This window comes from Anopheles stephensi, chromosome 3 (assembly GCF_013141755.1).
Source record: "Anopheles stephensi strain Indian chromosome 3, UCI_ANSTEP_V1.0, whole genome shotgun sequence".
In the NCBI taxonomy this organism is placed as follows: Eukaryota; Metazoa; Arthropoda; class Insecta; order Diptera; family Culicidae; genus Anopheles; species Anopheles stephensi.
In genome coordinates this window covers 34,035,656-34,058,661 of record NC_050203.1, presented here as the reverse complement: position 1 = coordinate 34,058,661, position 23,006 = coordinate 34,035,656, and the positions used below count along the sequence as shown (strand labels likewise).

Here is a 23,006-nt window from a genome sequence, read left to right as displayed (position 1 = left end):
AACACAGTCCATGGCTGTACCCGATCTCCCTCCGGTCTGACTCCACTTGATCCTCCTGATTTAGAGGTTCCTCAAATGCTATTCCGCTCGGGGCCTTCAAATATCTTGACCCATCACTGCCTCTACGCCTCATGCCGAACGGGTCACTGACGAGCACCTTTCTGGCAGGACATGAGTCCAGCATCCTCCTCACGTGTCCTAACCAGCGTGTTGGCAACCGTCACGATGTCTGCATCGTCAAACAGCTCAGCTCAGATCGTGGTTCATTCACCTTCTCCACACAGCCTTCGCTCGCACACACCGCCAAAGATAGTCCGTAGAACCCGCCGCTGGAAAATGAGGTGAGTGCATTGGATTCCTCTGCCAGCATAGTCCAGGAATGGTGTCCGTAAAGGTCTACCGGCCGTATCAGTGTGCGATATACGGCACGCGTTTCGTACGTGTTAGGAGTCTTCTGGATCTCAGGAGGTTGTGGAGCCCGTAGCAGGCACGATTCCCCTGGACTTCGGATTTCACTGCTTTACGTTGTGCCAAAGTAACAAAAGTCCTCTACTAGCTCAAGATCGCCTAAGTCAACTAATACTCTGCTTTCGGGACAGAGCCTCCGGTAACGATCTACTTCATCTTCGTCGCATTGATCATCAATCCTCAATCCTATCGGCATCGCATTTCAGTCGGGTGTACGCCTCGCATACCACCGCAGATGCCCGTCGTATGATGGCGATGTCATCCGCGAAACCAAGGAATGGAGAGACCACTGCCCCTCATGTCGAAGTTCGAGCGCTTCGCATGACACCTTCCATAGAGTTGGACTTGGAGACTTCAACGAGGGACTGTTGTTACTAATCCGTCAACTTCAAGACACTCCCTCCCAATATCTTACATGTGGCTCAACGTCGGCTTCCTTCGTGATGGAATTCCGATCCCGATTCCAGTTCCAATCGAAATTTCAACTCTAAACAAACAACTCTTCTTCTACAAGTGATATTTCACAACACGGAACACATATCACAATAAACCGCGAACTGAAAATAAAAACGAAAACCACATTAAATTCTTTCACACACAAGCGGACAGATGATTCAATAAAAACCATACAAACCACGCAGGAAGAACGAAAAGAAGAAGTTTGTTTCTCTTTTTTGTATTTTTTTGTGTTTGTTTTGTAGTTTCGCTTTTTTACTCTTTTTTTTACTTTTATACTTCATATCAGCGCGTGTAGTAGTTAGTAGACGGTTGCTTCACTCGCCTACTAACACACACACACTTCCGGGATCCTCCTACACTACCTCCTCCTCCTCCTCCTCCCACCTCTCGGGGGATTTTTCTTCTCTCCTTCTTATCCTTCCCTCCCCCCCACCACTCCTCACAATAGCACGGGAGGGGGGGGAGGTTTCCGGTTCGCGTGTATTACACCCCACTTACAACACTCTTTGCTCCTCCCGTGTGTTTCTGTGTTACTTATTTTACAACAACGTTTGTTTGTTTGTTTTCTCTTTCCTTCTGTTGATTTTTTTTTTGCTCCTTATTTTCTCTCTTTTTTCTTTTGCTGTTACTGTTTTTGTATTTTTCTTTTACCCTTTTTTGTTATTTTTGCGCGTGTCGCGCCACCCATCACTGTCTCGTCTCACCCAATTATTTGTTGTGTCGGTGTTTCTGTTTTACATTTTCCTTGCTAGCAACTAGAGTAGGTATTATCAACGTTCAAATTCGCTTAACCATCATGATTCACTACTATACTCTTGCCTGCCCTCCACCACCACCGTGGAGCTCAAGGCTTTCGGGTCTTGTCACATTGTCTCATTAACACGCCCAACATTCTACGTCCGTTTCCTGCCACCGGCTTGGTCGTTCTAATAGTATCGCACATTTTGGGAGTTTGTGTGGTGGTTGGGGGATTTTGTTTGTTTGTGGTGGAGATATTTACGGTAGGAGACAGGCATTCAACAGGACTTTAGTCACTTAGACTCCTCTCGCTCACACCGCATTTCGCTCCCTATATACTTTTTGATTTTTAAGCTACCATATATTTTAAACATATTTTGGTTCCGGCCCATCCTCGCATCAATGGGGCATCATTTTGCATACATAAACACAACACACACACACACGCACATGCACGCCAATGTGTTGTATGTGGCCAATAATTCACCTGGCTTAGGGGTTACTTTTTCTCTTCCCCCGCCCCCATTTTTGCTGCAGTCTTTCTATGCCAATTGGTTTGTTTTTTGTAGTTTTTTTTTCTTCTCTTCTTTTTTTCTGCCACATCTTTTCATATCATGTGATCAATATACGGTTGCTTCTAATCACTCCCCGTGCTTTATTATAATTTTTTTTGTTTGCGTATTTGTGTGTGTGTGTTTATTTCCTTCTTTTTCTCCCTTCATTTTCTCTAATGCATTTGTGTGTGTGTGTGTTGCAGGTTTTCTCATGCTTAATTTTTTTGTTTTATTCCTAACATCATATCCTCCAATTGTCTTCCTCTATCGCTTCCTCTTCCGTTTCTCAACAGTAACTTTATCACCATTACCGACTACCGAACTAGTATCTGTGGCAGCACGTTTGTATCGTTTCCCTTGTTCACCAAGGATGAAAGGAGTGGTTTGTTTACCCCCACCACTCCCCCCCCCCCCCTCTCAACCTCACCCCATCGGTCCGACAATAGTGTTTCAGTCTTTCCCACAGAAGAGACTACTTTCTGCCCTTGCGATAATCCGTTCACACACGTATAAGAAACCCTGCGCTGTAGGGAGGGAGGGAGGGCAAAGGTTTTGCTTCGCATTTTTAACAAATCCCATTCCTTTTTTTGTTTGTTTTGTTTCCTTTGCTTCTAAATCAACGGTGCCCCCCCGCTTATGTTTTAACCATTTGTTTTTGTTTGTTTCTCTTTTTTGTTTCGTTTATCATTAGAGTTGTGTATATAGTAATGTGTATATATAATGTATATACTTTTTTTCCCTTACATTTATATATTTATATGTATATATATATATATATATATATATATAATCCATATATCTTTCTTGTCTACATCGATATTGTAACTTTCTTTCTCCCTCTCTCCCTCCCTCTCTCGCTCTCTTCCTGCTCTTTAACTTCGCGCACTTTAATTCTAAGTATTCTTTAGTATCCTACACTTTACCGGCGCTCCACACACACGCTCAGAGCCCATCCACAACACAGCTCAGCTCTCTCTCTCTCTCTTTCCGACTATTGCAGTACCAGCAATTGCATGCCCTATTTGACTTGACTTCGGGGGAACGGCCCTTTTTTCCCCGATTTGTTTTGCAGTGTTGCGTAACGAACGGTTCAATGCCGAACGCACAGGACAGGACTACCCCGGAAGGGACTACTACCGCGTGTAGCTTTGCCGTAGCGTCTTCTACCGCCTTTCCCGCCATTTCCATTACAAAGCTAACCTACGGTTGTATATCATAGTTGTTTTGTGTAGCTCATCCGCTTCATCGCTCTTGTCCGCTCTTTCCCACGTACACACCACACCACACCAGCAGCAGACATTCCTTCCAATTCCAAAAAAAAACGAGGCGCATTGAGAATTGATTCGCATTCTCAACCACCTCGCCGGCCAAGTACCGAACGGTGTGGCGTTGTCGTCGTGTTGTATGTTTTGTTAAGTTTTGCAGTCTCTAAAATGTGTCTTCATGCGGATCACCCCCCACAGATCCGGGGCGGGGGCAATATGTTTTTATATTTGTGTATATATATCTATGTGTATGTATATCCTTGTAGCGCGTCTATCTATCTAAAACGTTCGCAAATCGTATGAGCCGCCACAACTTTCTATTCATTCTCTTCATTCCTTTTTACTAAAGCTTTAACTACCAGAGAGCAGAGGGACCCCTGCACGTGCTCATCCTTCCAAGGATTGTGTCTGTGTGTGTGTGTGTGGCTCTTTGTATCTTAAGTAAGATCGTTAACAAAAGCCAGACAACAGGAGACGATGCGCTGCTGCTGCTGCTACACTTTTGCGCACACGCCAAAGTTCCGCGGGAAGGTCAGAAAATCTAAGGCATTGATGATGATCGATTTAAAAAATAGTTTCCCGCTAGTACAAACATTGACGGAGCAAACCCATTAGACAATAAAACGGCATACTACTAATAAAGGCAAAAAACAAACGCTTACCAAACCCTCTCGCTACTACCACACCCCGGGAGTGACGCACGGGGCGAAGGATCGCAAGTTGATCTTAGCATCATTACGATCGTCTTCATCATTTACTTCGGGGGACCGTACGAGCAAGCAAACAGACAAAACCAGATGATAGGCAATCGGTAATAAGGCGCGTAACAAATGTTATGACTGCCAGAAGCAAAACAGAATCCTACTCTCCGTCTTCCCACACAAATCGCTGGGAATTCTGATGTACATATAATTGGCCCCCCGGACGGGTTTTTTTTTAGCGAGTAACCCGAGAGGACGAAACGAAAAAAATGAAATCCACATTTGGCGCTCTTAAAAGCTACTATACGCGAGTGTGTATGTGTGTGTGCATGCTGCACTTTCCTATGATAACCAATTCAATTGCATTGTAACACACCCTCCCGGCGCACAAAACACACACACACACACGTTGCTTGTCTTGGATAACGACGAGAGGGAGACAACAGAACAGGATTGTTATCCGCGGCGCGGCAAAGAACTCTCGCTTAAGTTGTGTGCTTGGAATGGAGCTGAACAGAACAGAAACAGAAAGGACATCATCACCACTACTATAGCCGCGGATTGTCAATATAAGAAATTGGTAAAAACGGTTCAATAAAATTCGTCCCTGCGGCTGACCGGAAAGGCTTTTCTAGGAAATTTTTTTCCAAAAATCGACGATACCGGTGGTAGTGTAGGGCTGTCGGTTGATCTGAAAGCCAACTAGGTTAGGACAAAGGACGGCGGTAACTATCTGAAATGGCAAACAGGGTGCCTCTCTGCATGTGTCTCGCAACCTCTCGCTAGGATTCTACAACCCTCACCAACAACAGCTTCTTAACTTTAGGCGTACCTATTACACGCTTTCCTAGCTAGTAACCGAAGGCTCTAATCGGTCTCTATTACTTTTTAGGCGTTAGAGATGCAGATCCACTAGCTTGTAGCTATCCGCCGCTTCTACGGCTACGCTCCAGTCCATTTCATTACTAGCAAAATAGACGGCATAAGCTTGCCTAGACCCCTAACTCTGCTATCACGCTACCTCGACTTTCCTATCTCAGCGACAGATACGATGGACGGACAATTAGTTATGCTGATGGCAACAGATTCTTTAGCTCACTCCTTTGCTTCCCCGGGAGGCTCTCAAGTCAAACCGAGAGCAATGCGTGTGTAAGGTCACAAGTCACCGAGTTTCGACCGAGGAGTTGGACAGCTTTGTAGGATGTAGGATCAATGCGATGTCCAGCGACTGGAGTCACAAGAAAAGGACTCTCGATAATGATAATGCTACAGCGCTTGGCTACCAAAGTCCTCCAGCATTCGCTATTAGTCATGTCAGATAGCCCTGAGGCGACACAAATGCACCACGAACTGTTCTTTCTATTCGACGATTCTTTCCCTGGGACCATTAATGGAGGGTGCCGCGAGTCTGTCACTATCAGCAAAAACCAACTGTCCGCGTATCCACCACACAGTGCACCACCATCATCTGCATCCGAAATCCGTTATGAGCCCCTCAACATAAAACTAAACCAAAGAGCTTCCCTAGTGCACTTGGTTTGTGACCGCGTAAACGAGATCGAGATGTTTCTGTGTGTGTGTGTGTTTGTGTGTGAGTTTTCGCACCGCAAAACCCCCGTCCGTTTGCGCTATTATTATATACAGGTCTAATGAACAGAGAACATAGCTAGTGTTTGTGTGTGTGTGTGTGTGTGTGTGTGTGTGTGTGTGTGTGTGCTTTAAATTATCCACCTTCATATCCCTTTTCCACTCTGCACTCTAGCACGCAAACACTATTAACACACACACATACACAGCTTTTTAGTAACAGATTTTTCCTGTGCTTTTGGAACACACCGCACTCCTCCCTTCCGCGTTCATCATTCCTGTATGCCTGTATTTCTTCTTCCCAGCTTTCCCTCCACGAGGGTCAGGAAGCCTCCGGTACTTATCTCTACCCACGCGCTTGTGTTTCCCCCCCAATATATACCCATCACACGAATCGATTATCAACAAATTAACAAAGAACTGCAGTTAAAAAGAGCTATCAATAGGCTTACATGTTAACCGCGTGCTATCCTGCTTCCGCGCACTATTAAGAAATGTAGCAATAATAATAATTAATAAAGTCAATAATGATAAGTTGGCGGCGGACACGCGGATTCGGTTCGAGTGCGGCCTCTTTAGAGGTCATCGCGCGCGCGCGCGCGTTCATGTCCGCCCGCAGAGAAGGAGGCAAAACAAAACGTAACAGGGAAATGGTAGAAAAAAAACAAAATAATAGTAATAATTAGATAAAAAAAACAAATATTTTCATTCATATAGGTCGTGAGAGTGTATGTGTGTATGTGTATGTGTGTGTCGATCGAAATACAATTTGCTATCCAAATTTTATGAAGCTTTTAGATTTTTTTCCCTTTTGCTGACTCGATAGTGTTGAAAAACACGTTATCCTGTTCCACGCACACACACATACACACACGACACAAACACATTGCAATGACTCAAACAAGCAAACAAAAACAATTAAACAAATCGACACAAACAAACCCACCCAAAGCCCGCCCACCCCACTGATGCACGCGCTCTCTCTCTCTCGCACAGCTCAACCCCGGTTTCGTTTGATGGTAGTAGTATGGCTTTGGTATTTGTGTATATTGCAAAGCGTTGGCCACCTTAAAAACACCTGCCAGCTAGCAGCATATTTATTTCTGGCGCTGTGATTAAACACCGCTCTTTCACTTCCCTCACTTGGCGAACAAATAGACTAACCGAAGACGGCGTGTTGTTGGTGTGTGGGGCGGCCACGACACAGAAGAGATGATGGGAGTGCATTTTCCAAATAGCGACCGCTTTACAACGCGTTGTACAACTTGCAAAACAGCATCACCAATATCATATTTGCTTCCTTCCCCGCCGGTGAGATTCATCAACATAACGTTCGCTATCTCTCGCTCTCTCTCTCTCGCTCCCTCTCTTTCTCCTCGGTGCAGCAGTCGTGAGCATTAAGGTTTGCCTATCGAGCAACGCTATTTGTGCTGACTATTCAGTGTGAAGTTTTGAAATTTTACTTAATAAAACATCCAAACAAGCAATAAACAGTAAAGGGATGTGTGTGTGCCATTAAATCCACGGTTTTTTTCTGATATTCGTATCCTCAAATACAGGCAAATGAAATAATTGTTCCACAAAACGATGCTGATGCTGAACATTTCCCTCAACAAAAAGAAGAAAATAATACGAAATCAATATTCAACGCATTGCTCTTAACAGTAATGACAAGAAAGCGTTGTCACTAAAGAAAGAGCATTCTTATACACTCTTCGCGCTTCGCTGATTATCCCATTAATCCGGCTATTATCCTCGCAATACACACATACACCACACCATTCCTATACGCGCTCATCACGGCTACCACTACTACTAGCAATACAACAACAGCTGCCGTACCGCTACCATATATATCCCCTTGGGAGTCTCTTACAATTACGATGCACATCGATGTCCAACGTCCGCATCATCGTCTGCATGCTATGCTGGTGGTGGTGTGTGTTGGGGTTGTGCTTGAAAGAACGTTCCTTTCATCAGGCGGGTGTCATCATCAAGCACACTTTTAGATCCATATTAAGCGCCATCATTTGGGACTGCGCGGATGTGTCTGGTGAGTTTGGTGCTGCTGCTGGTGCGGTTGTTGGTAGTCCTTCAGCTGGTGCGAGCGTACCGTCCGGCCACTACCACCACCAGCAGCAAGAGACTTTGCATTTCCTCCACCACCGCCATTGTTGTTATTGTGGTGGTTATTGTTATTTCCGGCACTTCGGCCACCACCACCTCCGCCTCCTTGGTGGTGATGCGCGTGATTGTTGTTGTTTTGCTCTGAGGAGGTGGCATTTCTCAGCCCACCACCACCACCGCCGGTACCGGAATGGAGGAGGGAAGATCCAACGGCGTTGGTGTGGCCGCCGCCGCCACCACCACCGGAAGACTGACGGTAATCTTTGGAGTTGCGTGCGTTGGTGTTTCCACCTGCACCGTGTTGCTGACTGTAGCGTGTATCTACAAAAAAAAAGTAATATGATTACAAACAATTTACCGAAGTGTTGGGTGGCTGTTTACAATATTTTCATTCTATTTACTAAGCTGTATTAGTACTCAAGTATAGCCAAAACTACTTGAATATCTCTGTGGAATATTTTACTACGGTAAAAGACTCGAGAAGGCCCCCCCGTAGAATCTTTTGTGTGCAGCACTGTGGCCTGTCATCTTTATTGCACAGTGCGATTTTTGTATGGTCATAACTCGTTTGATATAAACATTGTGCGTTGTTCTTTAATACTGTTACTAAACAGCGAGGGCTAAAGTCTGAATAGATGCCTCCCCCCCACTCACGGACACTCATTTTAGCAACTGAGTTACCCAAAAGGGTATATTTTTCAGACTTTTAACTGTAAGTATTAATTAATTTATTATTTTTAATTATAATAAATAATTATTACAACAATTTCTCACATTTTTGCTTAACTTTTACCTAAATTTAAGGTAACTCAGTAGGGGGGCATCTATTCAGACTTTAGCCACAGCGAGTAGAGCAAGATAATATACATTGTAAGAAGTGAGACTGAAGTCTGAATAGATGATCCCCCCCCCCCCCCCACCCACCCACGTACAGTACTCACTTTTCGCTACTGAGTTACCTTAAATTTAGGTAAAAGTTAAGCAAAAATGTGAGAAATCGTTGCAATAATTATTTATTATAATTAAAAATAATAAATAAATAATAAATAAATAAACACTTACAATAAAAAGTCTGAAAAATATACCCTTCTGGGTAACTCAGTAGCAAAAATGAGTGTCCGTGAGTGGGGGGGGGGGGTAATCTATTCAGACTTTAGCTAAATTTAGGGCTAAAGGGCCCCCCCACTGACGGCACTTACTTTTCGCTACTGAGTTGCCTTAAATTCAGGTAAAAGTTAAGCAAAAATGTGAGAAATCGTTGTAATAATTATTTATTATAATTAAAAATAATAAATAAATAATTAATTAATTAATACTTACAGTTAAAAGTCTGAAAAATATACCCTTTTGGGTAACTCAGTTACAAAAATGAGTGTCCGTGCGTGGGGGGGGGGGGGGGAAATCTATTCAGACTTTAGCCAGAAGTAGTTTGAAATGTTATTATTCTTATTTTTCCTCCTTTGCTGAATATCTATGCCCGTTAACAAGTATCCATCGAACCAATGTTCCGTTACAGTCCGGAAACACCGTGTATTTTGTAAGCCTGATTGGTCACTCCTAGCGTGACCAAAAATTATTACGTAGCTCCTGTAACCCAATATAAATGGTCAGGATAGGGGAAAGGGGTAACCGAGCATGCCCGGGATAAGGCAGAATAACAGGGAGGAAATGCCTTGTTAATATTTGTGAATTTGTAATCGTCAACACATGCGGTGTTGACAATACGGCGTCATGCCGTAATACTGGAATTATAAATAAAAATAATAATAGGGGAAAGGGGGATTTGATCGAATAATAAGCAATATTTCATTCGACTTTATTCAACCATTTTTGACCACACTGAAAGCACACTGTGAAGTTTTCGCAACGTGTACTGCAGATTGCATACATTTAGGCGTAAATCCTTCAGTGCCTAACAAATTTTGTCAGGGGGGGAGGGGGGCCTTCTCAAGTCTTTTACAAACACAACTGTGAATGGTACTTAAGTCTATTCTCCTTACCTCGTTGTTCTCGAAAGCCATCGCCGTGATGGTGGTGATGCGCAGCGCCCGTGCCCGCTGAACCTCTCGAGCCGCCCGAATCTTTACGCCTGCTTCCGACACCAATAAATCCACCGGAGGAGTTATTGTTACTTGCATTAGCCGAACCGCCACCACCACCACCGGTAGTACCGTGCGGAACGGTAGTAGCTCCAGTGGTGGACGAGGCTGTCGTCGACGTTGCTGCCAACACCGAAGCGTTACTCTCTGAGGCCGACGAAGAACTACCCGTGCCCGCCGTTACACTGCTACCACTGCTGCCGTTCTCTTTCTCTCCCGCTCCACCCGAGGAGGATGAGGCGGCAGGTGTAGTAGTGCTGCTGCCGACCGTCTTCTCGCTGTGACCGTGCTGCTGTTCCTTGTCCTTGCTGCTTTGTTCGGCTAAATGTTGCGCTACCTGGGCGTAGCTTAACCGTACCTGAGGGGCGCTGCTGGCCGTCGTCGTTGCCGTACTCCCACTACTACTGCTGCTACTGTCGTGCGGAACTAACGGCGGGTGGTTTTGCAGCGAAAAGGTTGGCGGTGGAGGCGGTGGTTGGGCAGACGTCGCCGCGCTCGACGACGACTTTCCGGCATGCTGCTGCTGAACGGTATGGTTGGTGGCAGCGGCCGCTGAGGTCGATTTTTTCGCGGCGATGGCAGACGACGTAACGGAGGTGGAGGATTTGGTTGTGAAATCAGTCGATGTCATAGTGGCTGCATTGGCCGTTGTGGGTGCGGAAGGAACAGTCGCCGGGTGGTCTCCCTTGGCGGACGACGACGATCCGCTACTGGTAGCGCTATCTAGCGCAGCAGTGGTAGTGGTGGAAGTAGCCCGGCTCGTCGTTGACGCGGGCGCCATCTGCAACAACGAGACGTCAGTCTTGGTAGATTTATCAGCCGTAGTAGTGGCAGCGGTAGCGGTGGTGACGCTAGCATTAGCAGTGGTTGAAGCAACCGAAGGTGTCGCAGCTGGAGAGGAAGTGGAGGTGGAGGAGAAGGTGGACGAGGTGGCAGCAGCAGTTTGACTGCCACCACCACCACCGTTCGTTGAGGCATTCGTGCTGCCCTTTATCACAGGTAGTTGATTATGCTGCTGGTGCGGATTGCTATTGGTTCCACACGCACCGGAAGTGCCGCCACCATTCGTTGGACCGGATTCGTTTGCTTTCGCCTCCATCACCGTACCGCTACTCTTACTAAGCTCGATGCTGCTACTGCTGTTGGCGGACACAACCGGTACGGTGGCGGTGCCGGCCACGATTGCGGCCGCCGTTGCAGCACCCGCTGCTGCTGCTGGGCGGACAGCCTTCGCCGTACCCTTGACAACGTCCGCCAGCCGATGATTTTCCCCCCAGGCCGATACGACCGGTGCTGGCGGTGGTGGTGCGGTGCCGACGCTTAATGGCACTCCGGCACCACCGGACACTGCCGCAGAACCAGCAGCGGCTGCGGTGGCTACATTGGATGAGAGTCCTCCGTCCGTCGCCGACCCATCACTCCGATGGGCGACGGTTGAGGAGGAACTGGCACTGGAACTTCCGCCGGAAGCATTCACTGGGACAAGACCGCCGGCAGGATGCGGATGGGTCGCCGTTTGGCTGTGAGCTGAAGCAGCGGAGCCCGATCCACCCTTGGAACCGGACCGTCCTCCCGCACCGGGCGAAGCGTTACTGCCGGCAGCGGACCCACCACCCACGGACGATCCCGTCGCGGTGAGGCTACGGCCTTCGTGGCCCGGCAGTGGCGGAAATGCCGCCGGTTCGAGATCGAACTGAACACTGGTGCTGCTGTGGGAAGAGGCGTGGTTGGTGTTGGTGGAGCTGGTGGCCGCACTACTGCTGCTGCTACTGTTCGCCGCCGCTGACGACCCTCCGGCTGCCGATGGTTGATGGTGCGGATGCTGCTGCTGTTGCTGCTGGTAATGATGAGGATGGTGCGATGCCGCGGAGACCTGCGATTGTTGCTGCGTGTGCTGGTGAGAAGATTGCTGCTGCAACGCATGGTGTTGCTGCTGCTGTTGGTGATGATGCTGGGACTGCGACTGCCCCGCTCCCTGCGCTTGATTATGATGGCCGTGGCTGTTGCTGTTGTGCTGCGCCTGATGATTGCTCGCACCGGACGACGACGAATGGTGCGATTGTTGATGATGGCTAAGGTGTTGGTTCATTTGCTGATGCTGGTGATACTGTTGCTGGTGCTGCTGCTGCTGCTGCTGATGATGCATCATATCCTGCATCTGCTGCTGCTGCTGCTTATTATGACCACCGCCACCAGCACCGTGCTGCTGTTGCTGATAGGAAGAACTAGAATCGAGTAATCCGCCAGATGGCGCCACCGTGCTCGCTCCCGCCGCGTTCCGACTTTGATGGTGCGAGCCGTGGTAGCCACCACCGCCGTGATGCTCCTGGGAGACCACCATCATACCACCGACGTATCCATTATTATCACTGCCGCGTCCACCACCCCCGCGGCCCTGGTACTTTCCACCGCCACCACTTCCTCCACCGGTGGAAGGCGTCAATTGGTTGAGACTAGTTGTATGCATGAGAACCTTATTGCTACTGGTATTATTCACACTGGCTGCACCACCGCTGTTGCTGCTGCTACCGTTATTGTTGCTGCTACTGTTACTATAGGCCGTAGTGTGACGCATGTTGCCACCGGTAGTACCGTACATGCCGCCGGAAACGTTCGCAACGCCACCGTTGCCGCCACCATCGATCGACATCATCATGTCGTCCTTCCTTCGGCGAGGGTTCCGCCGCTGCTGATTCGGTACCCAAGATTGCTGCTGCTGCTGCTGCTGCTGAGAGCCGTCGATTGGCATGATGGACGCATTCGTGGCGTTGGTGTTGGAATTCTTGCGACCACCACCTCCACCACCACCGCCTGCACCACTGGCAGCGTAGGTAGGCAGCACCAGTACCGTGTTGGCACCGACCGATGCGCTACCGTCGTCCTCGTACAAATGCTGTCGCTGCTGCATATCGGTTCGCACGATCAGTTCCATCGCTCCACCGTCCGACTGCTGCTGCTGCTGCTGCTGCTGGCCACTGTAAAGCTGCTGCTGTTGCTGCTGTTGATGCTGCAGCGGTGCCGCAGCGACGTAGTGCGCATACTGGGGAACGAACACCGTGCCCGGTATTGTCGCCATGCCGGTGGCCGTGCCAGCCGTGGCAGGTTTGCCACCGAGCAGCCCAGCACTTTTGCCTCCTGCCCCGGCAGCAGATGCCTGATAGCTGGTGGCCACCTGCGACTGTACACCGGTGGCAGAGGTAACGCCACCGGCACTACCGGCGCTTTGCGTCTGATAGTTCGACTGTTGCCGGTGCATACCACCACCACCACCGCCACCAGTTGTACCGGTGACACTGTTATTCGTTGTAACCGATTGACCATCGTTATTGGCAAGGCCTCCGTGCTGTTGCTGCTGCTGCTGCTGCTGGCGTTTGTTGCGAGGATTTTGACGGTGGCCACCGCCACTACCACCACCACCCGGCACTCCTCCGCCGTACCTGCCGTTCTGCTGTTTGCCACCGCCGGCCGTACCGCCGCCACCTCCCCCACTAGCCGCCGGCGTACTGCCACCGGTTGAAAATACCGTCACCGGCTGCATTCCATTCGTCATGTACGGGCTCATATCGAAATAGTTGCCCTGTGCGGGCTGCCACGATGGCACGAATCCGCTGTACAGTGGCTGCTGCTGGAATGGCTGAAAGGAGAAGCACACATTTGTACTCGTTGGCTTTGGGAGAAAAATAAAAAAAAAAACAACATCAATCAAATCACTTACAAACACATGAACGGCAGGGTTGTACCCCTGCTGCAACGGAGCATTGTGCTGCAGTATGTAACGTTGTCCTCCGGTGTACGCGGCAATGGCGGCGGCATTGACTGCCGCCGTTTGTACCGGATCGTAGGTCGCGGTGGACACGCCGGCCGCCACCGCTGCGGCAGCCGCTGCTGCCGCTGCCGATGCCGCCGTCGGCTGGATGACACCGCCCACCGCTGCTGCCGTAACCGCCGTACCCGGTGGCGGTGTCGTCCTGAAACCGTTCAGCCCGTTCTTCATCGGTACGCCACCGACCGGCGTTATCGGTAACCGGTTCATTGGTTTGGCCTTTATTCGCGCCATGATTGGCTTACCCTGCAGCAAAAGAGAGAGCGATGGTGGGAAGTGTTGTGAAATGAGTGAAGAAATTTGAGTTTGAAAATCATCGAACAGCGGTACCTGGAATTCCTTAACCTCCTCACGCAAATATCGGAACGCTTGCTGGGCGTCTTCGTCCGATTCGAACGTAATGTACCAAGAGTTGTTGTGGGCAAATTCACAGGAAATGAAGCGCGGACAATTTTCGCCTTGGAAAATGTTCTGTGTAAAAGAGGGGAAAAAATGAATCAATTTGTCGACAGTACATAAAAGGAGGCACAAACAAAATCATTCCCCCGTTACCTTAACGTCCTCGACCGGCGTGTTGTCCGATATTTCACGCAATATCACGATACACCGCTTATGGTTCGGGCGCACCTTTAGGCCTTCCTCGTCCACCTGTACGTTCGGCGACTCGCGCAGCACCTCCGTTATCAGTTTGATGTCCTTGGTAAGCTTCTTCACTTGATTGAAGTTCGCAATGGTCCAGATTGGCACGTACTGATCGTTGTCCATTTGTGTCAGAAGATATGTGTCGTTCGCAAGATTTTCCCTGTCATGACAGATAGCGAACATTAGGACGATTAGGTTTTACTTCGCTTTAAACTACACTGGCTGGAAGGTGTTCTATCAAAAAAGCTATAGTCCGTCCCCGTAAATGGGGGCAAATACAGTTGCCAGGATGGAACTCACCGCGAAAAATAGTAATCAAGCTGATTTTGTAGCTGCTGCTTCAGCTGCTCTAAAGGCAACCCGTTGTGTTCGGTAGTGCTGCTACCGCTATTAGTAGGATTGTTGTTATCACTGGATACAATGTTGCCGCCGCCGCCGCCGCCACCGATGCTGTTTTGCACCGGTGGTGGCACCATCCCCCCATCCCCCCACATCACTTTACCGACGGCGTCGGGGGCGATGATTGGGCCGGCGGCGGCAGTGACTATCGCGCTACCGTCACCCATCGCTGATTGCGTACTGTTGCTACTGGCGCCATTATTGTTGCTGCTGCTGTTCGGCGGATGGCTACTGACGAGGGCAGGAGTACTATAACTATTATTACTAGTGTTTGCCGAGGCTACTGCTGCAGCAGCAGCATTGGTAACGGGCGACGGCGTTGCACTGCCGGCTGCCGGTGGTGCATTGGATCCTCCTTCGGCGTAGTACTCCGGTGTGGCGGCGGCCGAAGCTGTATCATTCGCAACACCGACCGAGGTGGTTCCGGTTCCGTTCAGGGTGCTGTAATCCACCGCTGGTGGTGGTGGAGTTTGTTGCTGCTGTGATGGCAGCGATTGCTGCTGCTGCTGGGGAACGATCGTCATACTGGACATTCCGCCGGTTATGATTGTGCTTGCTGCTGCTGCTGCTGCTGCTGCTGCTGCTGCTGTCGGTGTGGTGGCGGCGACCTCTCCCACACCGGGAGCTGTATAAATCGATGTCGAAACGATTGCGGACAGTTTGCCTGTTGTGTTGTCTCCACCATTCATCAGCACGAAGCCTGTTTATTCGCAAACGAAACAGAGAAGAAGAAAAAAAAGGAGGAAAATCGATTAAAATCGGCACAGTCAATGGGGAGAGCGCCTGCAGAGTACTTATTTAGTATTGATCACACACATCTGGAATGATGGTCTAAAGCAAATCTAATAGCGCCCATTTCACTCACTGCAGCCAATACACTTTCCTTTTCCATTGTGCAGCATCATAGTAGTGAGTAAGTGATTGAATTTTCAGTTCATTTTATTCCAATCGTGCATAGAATTTATTTCTGTATCAGTTCAGCTGCTACGGCATGCTTCGTTTGGAATGGATTGTCTTGGAAAGCGTTAATCTTGTTCTATCCCTCGTCTTTATACAGCATTCCCATACAGAGAGTTCAATCAAGATGACCAGCCTGTTTCGTTAACCCGAACGTTACCACTAACTATGCTCTGGCTAACTCCAGCTGTTGTTGAGTGTTGAACTGTCAAAACTTGTCTAATTAATTTTAAAATTAACGGCGGATGGTCCTTGTGGTAGAGGCGACAATGGCGCCAGTCTTCATACGGCAGGATCGGGGTCCAAAATCCCATCCGGACGGTATTCAACCACGTGGTATCTCATTAAGTCATTATCTTCCAATATAAGTGGACTGTTATGAAAGATATTTCGTTAGTTTCGTTAGATGTTTCCGTACGAAAAAAAAGTCTGAAGATTTCAGAATCCCAAGACTTGTCTCGCTGCGTAGCCATAATGCTATAGCTAACTTTGTGGACTATCATCATGCGGCTCTTCGCTATCGGTGTCTTAACCTTACAGCGAGAACATTTGTGTGAGTGCCTTTCAACCGGCAGGCAAGCAAAAGTGAGGGGCACATTCACCAACAACTTCATCAATAATTCATTAGGAGAACTTCCCTTTAGGCTATGAAATACACAGGGGAAAATAAAGACTAAGTGTAGAATTTTCTTAACCGAATTGACCGAACCAACCCGACTCTTGGACTCTTCAAAACATCTTCATTAGGGGGAAACCTTTTCAGATAACTCAAAACATATCAATTGGACAATTGGACAAAAAAGCAGATATTTGGTGCTCTGAACTTCGGAGGTTCGCAGTATTAGAATTAGAAAATGGTGGACCTTCATTAAAAATATTCAACCAACGGGACATATTTTCTTAAACTTCTACAAACTATAAATGTAAAATTCGACAGCCACTAATGCTCGCAAAACGTTTCAACGCTCAATGAAGACACAGGAGCGCAGCCCATTTCCTTTACTCTTGTTACGCGCCCTGGAGGTCATCCGCGAGACGGGAGTTTGCGCAAAGACTAAGACCCTTTATACCTCTCCTCCTCCTAAACCTGTGTGTTTTGCTGTGTTTTGCCAAACCATATGCCCCAGCTGTGCAGCGCCAACGTTTAAAGATCTGATTCCGAGTAAAACAACGTTGTGGGACTGTCGAACTGTGCGTGCGGGACACGACGGACGCCTTCGTCATCCAAATCTGTGCTCTGTGGGAGCCGCCGCCAGTATGCGACACCAGCCGAGAGACATATGCCCGGCTCGAAGCATAGAGGAGAATCATTGTTTTTTTTTTTTGGTTTGTCCAATAGAAACACACACACACTCACTTGGGAGGACTGACGTCGATTTCGAGTTAAAATCTCAGTCGGTCAAGTCAGGCTCTGGGCTTCCACTGCCATCTGTCATCACGGGGCACGTGAAAGATGGGAGCGGTATCGTGCGATCTGTGTCTCACCGAGCACAGAACTCGTCCGTTTTGTCCACTTGCAGGATACAGACCCCCCCCCCCCCCTCCCCTCTTCCACAACGAGACACCGAGTCAAGTCGCGAACCGAAATAGATAGACGCGCACAGTGACTCGCGCGGTAACTGGTGGGCACGGCAAGGTGGCGGTAGTGCAGCAGTGTGTGCGAGAGAAGAGTTCGTAGGTTATTTTCGTTCGCCAGTTCGCAAGCGCTCAGCGCATGCCAACACGCCCAATCTCCGGGTGGAGGAAGAAAGACCATTCCCCCCGGGGGGGAGGGGTTCGCCAGTGCAGCGCACACCATCATATGCACGCCGCTGCTTGTGGGGTGGGGTGTGAGCGGACAGCAAAAACAGCAAGGCACGCAAGCGCGCGCGCGCCAGTGAGAATGACCGGCGGCAGCAAGTAGCCGATGACATAACCTAACTTTAGCGACAGAGGTGGACGAGCGGGCAGAGCGCGGGCAGACGACGACGGACTGGGCCGGCTGTGATGTAGACACGCGACGGGATCATACCCGCGAGACACAGGTTTTTGCCCGTAATCAGTATGAGACGACGGGCGAAAGTTCAATCCGCTAGAAGTTCCCGCTCCACATACACTAGCCCAGCCACGGTTCGGTTCGGTTGAATGCCGTTCTTGGATCATCATGCGATAGAGGCAGAGAAAAGATCAGGCGATCTATGGGGCACAGTGACATATCTGGGAGATGCGATGCTGATCGTCCATGATGAAGATTGGGAAGTCTTACAATGGAGTGTTGATATGATGAAGAAAAGCTGGTTGGATATTAAGCAGACATTTTCTTCTTCTTGATTGAACGATCTAACCTGGAGGTCATTTCGACCATCTAATGGGTTAACTAGACTTATCAATACCACGTAGTTGAATAGCCGGTCCTCGATTTCCTCGACGCCTCTAAAACCGGACCACGGACCAGAATAACAAATTTTCCTCAAAGCAAAAACTGGTGAGACTTCAGAGATATCTTACTGCCTCTTCCCATCAAAACAATATACGTTGTCGCCTCGTAAGTTCCCTCCATTTTAGGTCAAGGTGTGTGCATTTCGCATCCTGTTTCAATTTCAGAAAACAACCGTCCAAACACATCCGAATGCAGTGTTTTCCCACATGTTCATTTTCCCAATGCCACCACCAACCACAACTGCAACTTTGTATCGAATCCCAAATAAGCGGATAATGATGAAAACAACATAACTGTGCTCCACTTTCAAACACCCGATCAGGTGGTGTTGGGGATTGGCCATTGGCCTTTACCCATAAGCCATGTTCCCGGGGGGCTGTTCCGCTTTTCCACCCCAACCACACACACACACACCAGAAGCAGCAAGGCACAACGGTCCTCACATTTTAACGGTAGTCTTAGAGTTCTTCGCTTTACACCTTAAACCCCTCCATCCTCCTCTTCCCTATCTGCTTTTTCCTTCGGTTTGCGTGTACATGGTGGCAAGACTCGCGCTACCGCCAACTTTCCGGAGAAATCTCAGGGAAAAGTAACCGGTGCTAATGAGACAGGTCTTTCTAGTAATCATCCGCGGGGCACACTACACACACACACACACACATGCAATGTCGTTGGTGTGAAGCTTTACAGCAGTGTTCCAGCCCAAAGCCCCACGCCAATCAATCCATGCGGTGTGCATGTCACTGGGACCCATCCATGGCCCAGTTGAGGGCCAACTAATCAAACGCTAATAGATTTACAAAAATTGATCATTATGTTAGAGCCATTATCATTATTTTCATGTTGATGTTGGAGCCGTATCTTTGCACGTTTAATCAAGCGGGCTAGTGTTGTCACGCACTACCAACAATGGTCCACCGAATTCCTCCGCGAGGAACTTTAGGCCTTGCTTGGGGTGGTTTATCCCTCTAGCTTTAGTGCATTATCTAATTGGTGGTAGCGTTCCGGATCGATGGAAATGAAATTGATCATAAAAAACAGGAGCTCCAAAGTGCCTCTAGACTGTCAAATAGGCTACTCTAGTCTTGGCGGATAGTTCTTGTAGAACTTACTTGTAGACAGGTAGAATTATTGGTTATTTGTAGAAAAAAAGGTGATTGGGTGACTAAGTCAGTATTCTAATAACGACTGAAGGTGGATTCGCTACAAATTGCCCATAAATATGGACTACCACGTAGATGGTAGGTTCAACTCATCACCTGCACGGGCAAACATAATTTGAACCACCAAAACCAGAACAACCACCACGTGCTTCAGAGGTTTGGAGTCATTTCTTTCAGCTCATCATGCTATATGAAATGGCTGACAATCGTTTACAAATCAAATCAACCATCAGCTAGCCCCAATCTTTGCGGCCACTTATATTAACCGCGTGGATTAAAATAGCTACCCCATGGGGCCGCCGTCGTCTATCTCTGGTTGCTTAACTGGACGCACACACACAAAGAAAATTGTGCACAGTTCCAAATATAGCATGGTATTTTTTGTTGTGGACAATAATTTTGCAGCCGTTTTCTAATATGAAATAGGCAACAAAAAAATGGCAAGACCTTCCGAGACCTCCACAGCAGCAGTGTGTGTATGTGATGCTCCAAACTCCGCGCCACACGCAGGACTATTTCATCATTAAGTCCATTTTCGGGGTGAAACATAACAGGTTTATTCACACACATGTTGTGGCCTTCTTTTGCCGCAGTATCTCCCTGCCGGCTTTCTCCCTCTCCCGCTTTAACTATCACATCAAAATCACAAAATTCGGGTCAATGTTGCAAAAAATTTGCAACAACTGTAAAATCTTTCTCTCTCATCGCGGTGGTGATGATTACAGCGGGAGCTAGAAGAAAAAAACCATTGAAGATAAAAACTATTGCAGAAAATTATGAAAACAAACACAACTGCTCTCCCCGTCAAATAATGCTATGGTGTTTGACATTTAGCTACAAAAGATCACCGGTGAACTGAATGGACAAAGTAACGAAAACCGGTAAATTTCAAACCAAATCCCCTTCGCTGTTCTGTCTGCTCACATGGGGGGGGGGAGATGGTGACGTTTGTATATCAGACTACCCCCCCAAAGGCAATGCATACACAGGGAGAGAGGAGGACTGTCCTCCTCAGCCTATGGGTAACTTTATGGCAAGCAGATGAGCCGATGGTTCATGCTGTGCCCACAACAATCTTGAAGGTTTAAAAGGTGGTGGTAACCTTTAGACTTAAGCGGGAGGTCCACAATAGAGCCGGGGGGAAGCGAGCTCGTGAGAGTGGTGTGTGTCTTTGCAATGTGCAGCGCCCCAGTCGACGAGATGTGAAGATTCTGGTCTGCTCCACATAATACTCTTCAAAACATTGGTATCAAAATCTGAGCTGCTAAGAGTTGGCGAAGTTGAAGAACTACATTAAAAGCGTGCGAGTGTATAGTGAAACGAGATAGAGTTTTCATAAGTGAACGTGTCCTAAGAAGTTCCTGGGGGACTTCTGTTCCCTAAAACAACTGAACTCATATTGCATACGAACTGCTCTCACCTAGTCTTGGAGATGAGAAATATATGTATATACGGCGCCCCTATCGTTGAACATTCAGCTCTCCCCGGTAAAAGGTCACACTCGTATCAGCATCTTTCGTAAATGAAGCTATCCAACAACCGACGAAAGTGAAAGGTATAAGGCCCTTTTACAGCAACTAAAGACCAACATTGGGACATGGTTGAACGGCGATAGGCCAATATTAGACCTCCATTTTACCACTATTTAAACTCTTCTTTCGTGTGTTAAGCCAGAATTTTGACGAGTGGCCAAAAATGGGTTGCGCGTATCGCTGTCACAAAAACGACGTGCACCAAACCAACACTCATCATATCACGCGTCATTCCGCGCGGACCGATTTGTAACCCTTTGTGTCACGAGACACACAGCAGCGAGGTAGCGAAAGACCGGTGTGGACAACCCTTGCTTGTTGCCAGGCCTCGGCGTGATGTCGCCGGTAATTGAGTTTCACAGCGGGCAGCAGAGGGGAAAGGCACAGAGAAAAGAGGTACTTGGCCTTGCATTCCTTTGCAACAACAACAGAAAAAGAAGGAAGAAGTACATCATGTTAGTGATATCCACCACCTTTTGCCTTTCCTTCCGTGATGTGGCTGAGTAAGATACTTGCCGCCCGCAGGTACGATTGCAATCAGTGGACACAGAGAGGCAGGGAACGTACAGTGTCCTCCGCGCCAAGAGATTCCTGCTGTCAAATAAGTGCTCCACACTACTGCATTCCGCTTCGTTCGATACACTCCCGCGTCTTCCTCCTGGCATGAGAAGAACGATTGGCACCTGATCAGATATCACCGTCAAACCGTCTCTTTATGCTTGCCCGGGCCCCGATAGTTCTCATCTCCTTCTGACAACACCCCAGCTGGGTGGTGTGTGGATGGCCTGCGCCGAAATGTGTACACACACACACACACTCAAGAGATCAAACGAGGTGATGCGCAAGAATTTTTGGCACCAGCTTTTCTCACCCACTTTCTGCATCATCCTACCCGATGTAACAACAATACCGTGCAATTGAACAAGCCAGCACGAAGTAGAAGCGGACTTTCCATTAGCCTAGCTTATGTCGGTAGGTGGAAAGAGCTCATCAATAGTAGTGGCATAGTGTGATAGCTGGGAGTTCAATCCCTCACATAGCTAAAGTATGGGTAGGTTTTGGCATAATCTGACGGGGGCACACAAATTGGATAGTCCTAGGTCAACAGGAAATATATCACACAATTGGGATTGCAAATGATCTATGACAGAATATTAGTTGCATGTGTCACTTTTGTAATGTATCTGCTATATTCTTATGGCACTAGCATCGTTACATCTTCGCAATGGTGACATAAAGCAGAAGTTATCCTTTTGTACCAAAATTTCTACAGAGGCAGGAACTTTGGGTGGATTCTTGGCATAATTCATAAGTCCGATCACGAGAATTATAATAAAATAGGCTCATAGTTTTAATTACCTCCAGTAACCATTTTTAAAGGCGACAAGAGTGCTGGTCTTCAAACGGAAGGACAGAGTTTCAAATCCTATCCGGACCGCTCCCCCGTAGTGAGGACTGACTTCAACTACATAGTTTCATTAAGTCTAGTTAAGCCATAAATGGCAGACCTGACCTAAGAGGTTGTTAGGCCAAGAAGAGAGAGAGAAAGAGAGGGTTATATTTTTTAAGCACTTACTAACACTTAAATAGTCATAAGTCTTAATCCAAAACAATCCTAGATTTTTTCACACAGGATTCTTATCCAGATTATGGGACAGACTAAGACGACTAAGAATGATATAGGTATAAAGATCTACGCTATCTTACTTAACAAGAATTTATTTTAATTATATTTTTGGCATCAAATCAATTTCAAGCATCTTAGTAAAAAAATACTTTGTTTGATAGAGATAAAGAAGTTCATAAGAAATTCTGTAGCAAAAGAGATGTTCTGGACCTCTTCCAGGATTTCCCCAAATAGACGACAAACAAAATTGAGACGATATTTTATGCAATCTTCTTATTCTTCTTCTTCATTGGCACTACAACCTCAAGAGGAGGTCTCGGCCTGCCATTTCTGGCTTTCTGTGACTTAATTTTACCCGTAGTAAAGTAGTCAAACCCTACGTACGGGGAGTCGACGGTTCAGAAGCGATTTGAACCCCGGTCTTGCCGTGTGAAGACCGGCGCCGT

The 23,006-nt window shown here is 47.8% G+C and overlaps 1 protein-coding gene across 11 annotated transcripts in view; it reads right to left on the bottom strand.

The window, feature by feature from the left end:
• Window positions 1–1,138: 1,138 nt before the first annotated feature.
• The window catches only part of LOC118509621 (la-related protein Larp4B-like), a 45,367-nt gene continuing 23,499 nt past the window's right edge, over window positions 1,139–23,006 (bottom strand). For all 11 annotated transcript variants that reach the window (XM_036050466.1, XM_036050467.1, XM_036050471.1 and 8 more), the window contains exons 3-8: window positions 14,764–15,562; window positions 14,374–14,623; window positions 14,152–14,292; window positions 13,714–14,067; window positions 9,900–13,632; window positions 1,139–8,220 (exon numbers count right to left, since the gene is read on the bottom strand). In XM_036050466.1, the coding sequence (XP_035906359.1) occupies window positions 7,799–8,220; window positions 9,900–13,632; window positions 13,714–14,067; window positions 14,152–14,292; window positions 14,374–14,623; window positions 14,764–15,562 (5,699 nt within the window). In that variant the 3' untranslated portion in view covers window positions 1,139–7,798. The remainder of the gene's footprint in view (window positions 8,221–9,899; window positions 13,633–13,713; window positions 14,068–14,151; window positions 14,293–14,373; window positions 14,624–14,763; window positions 15,563–23,006) is intronic.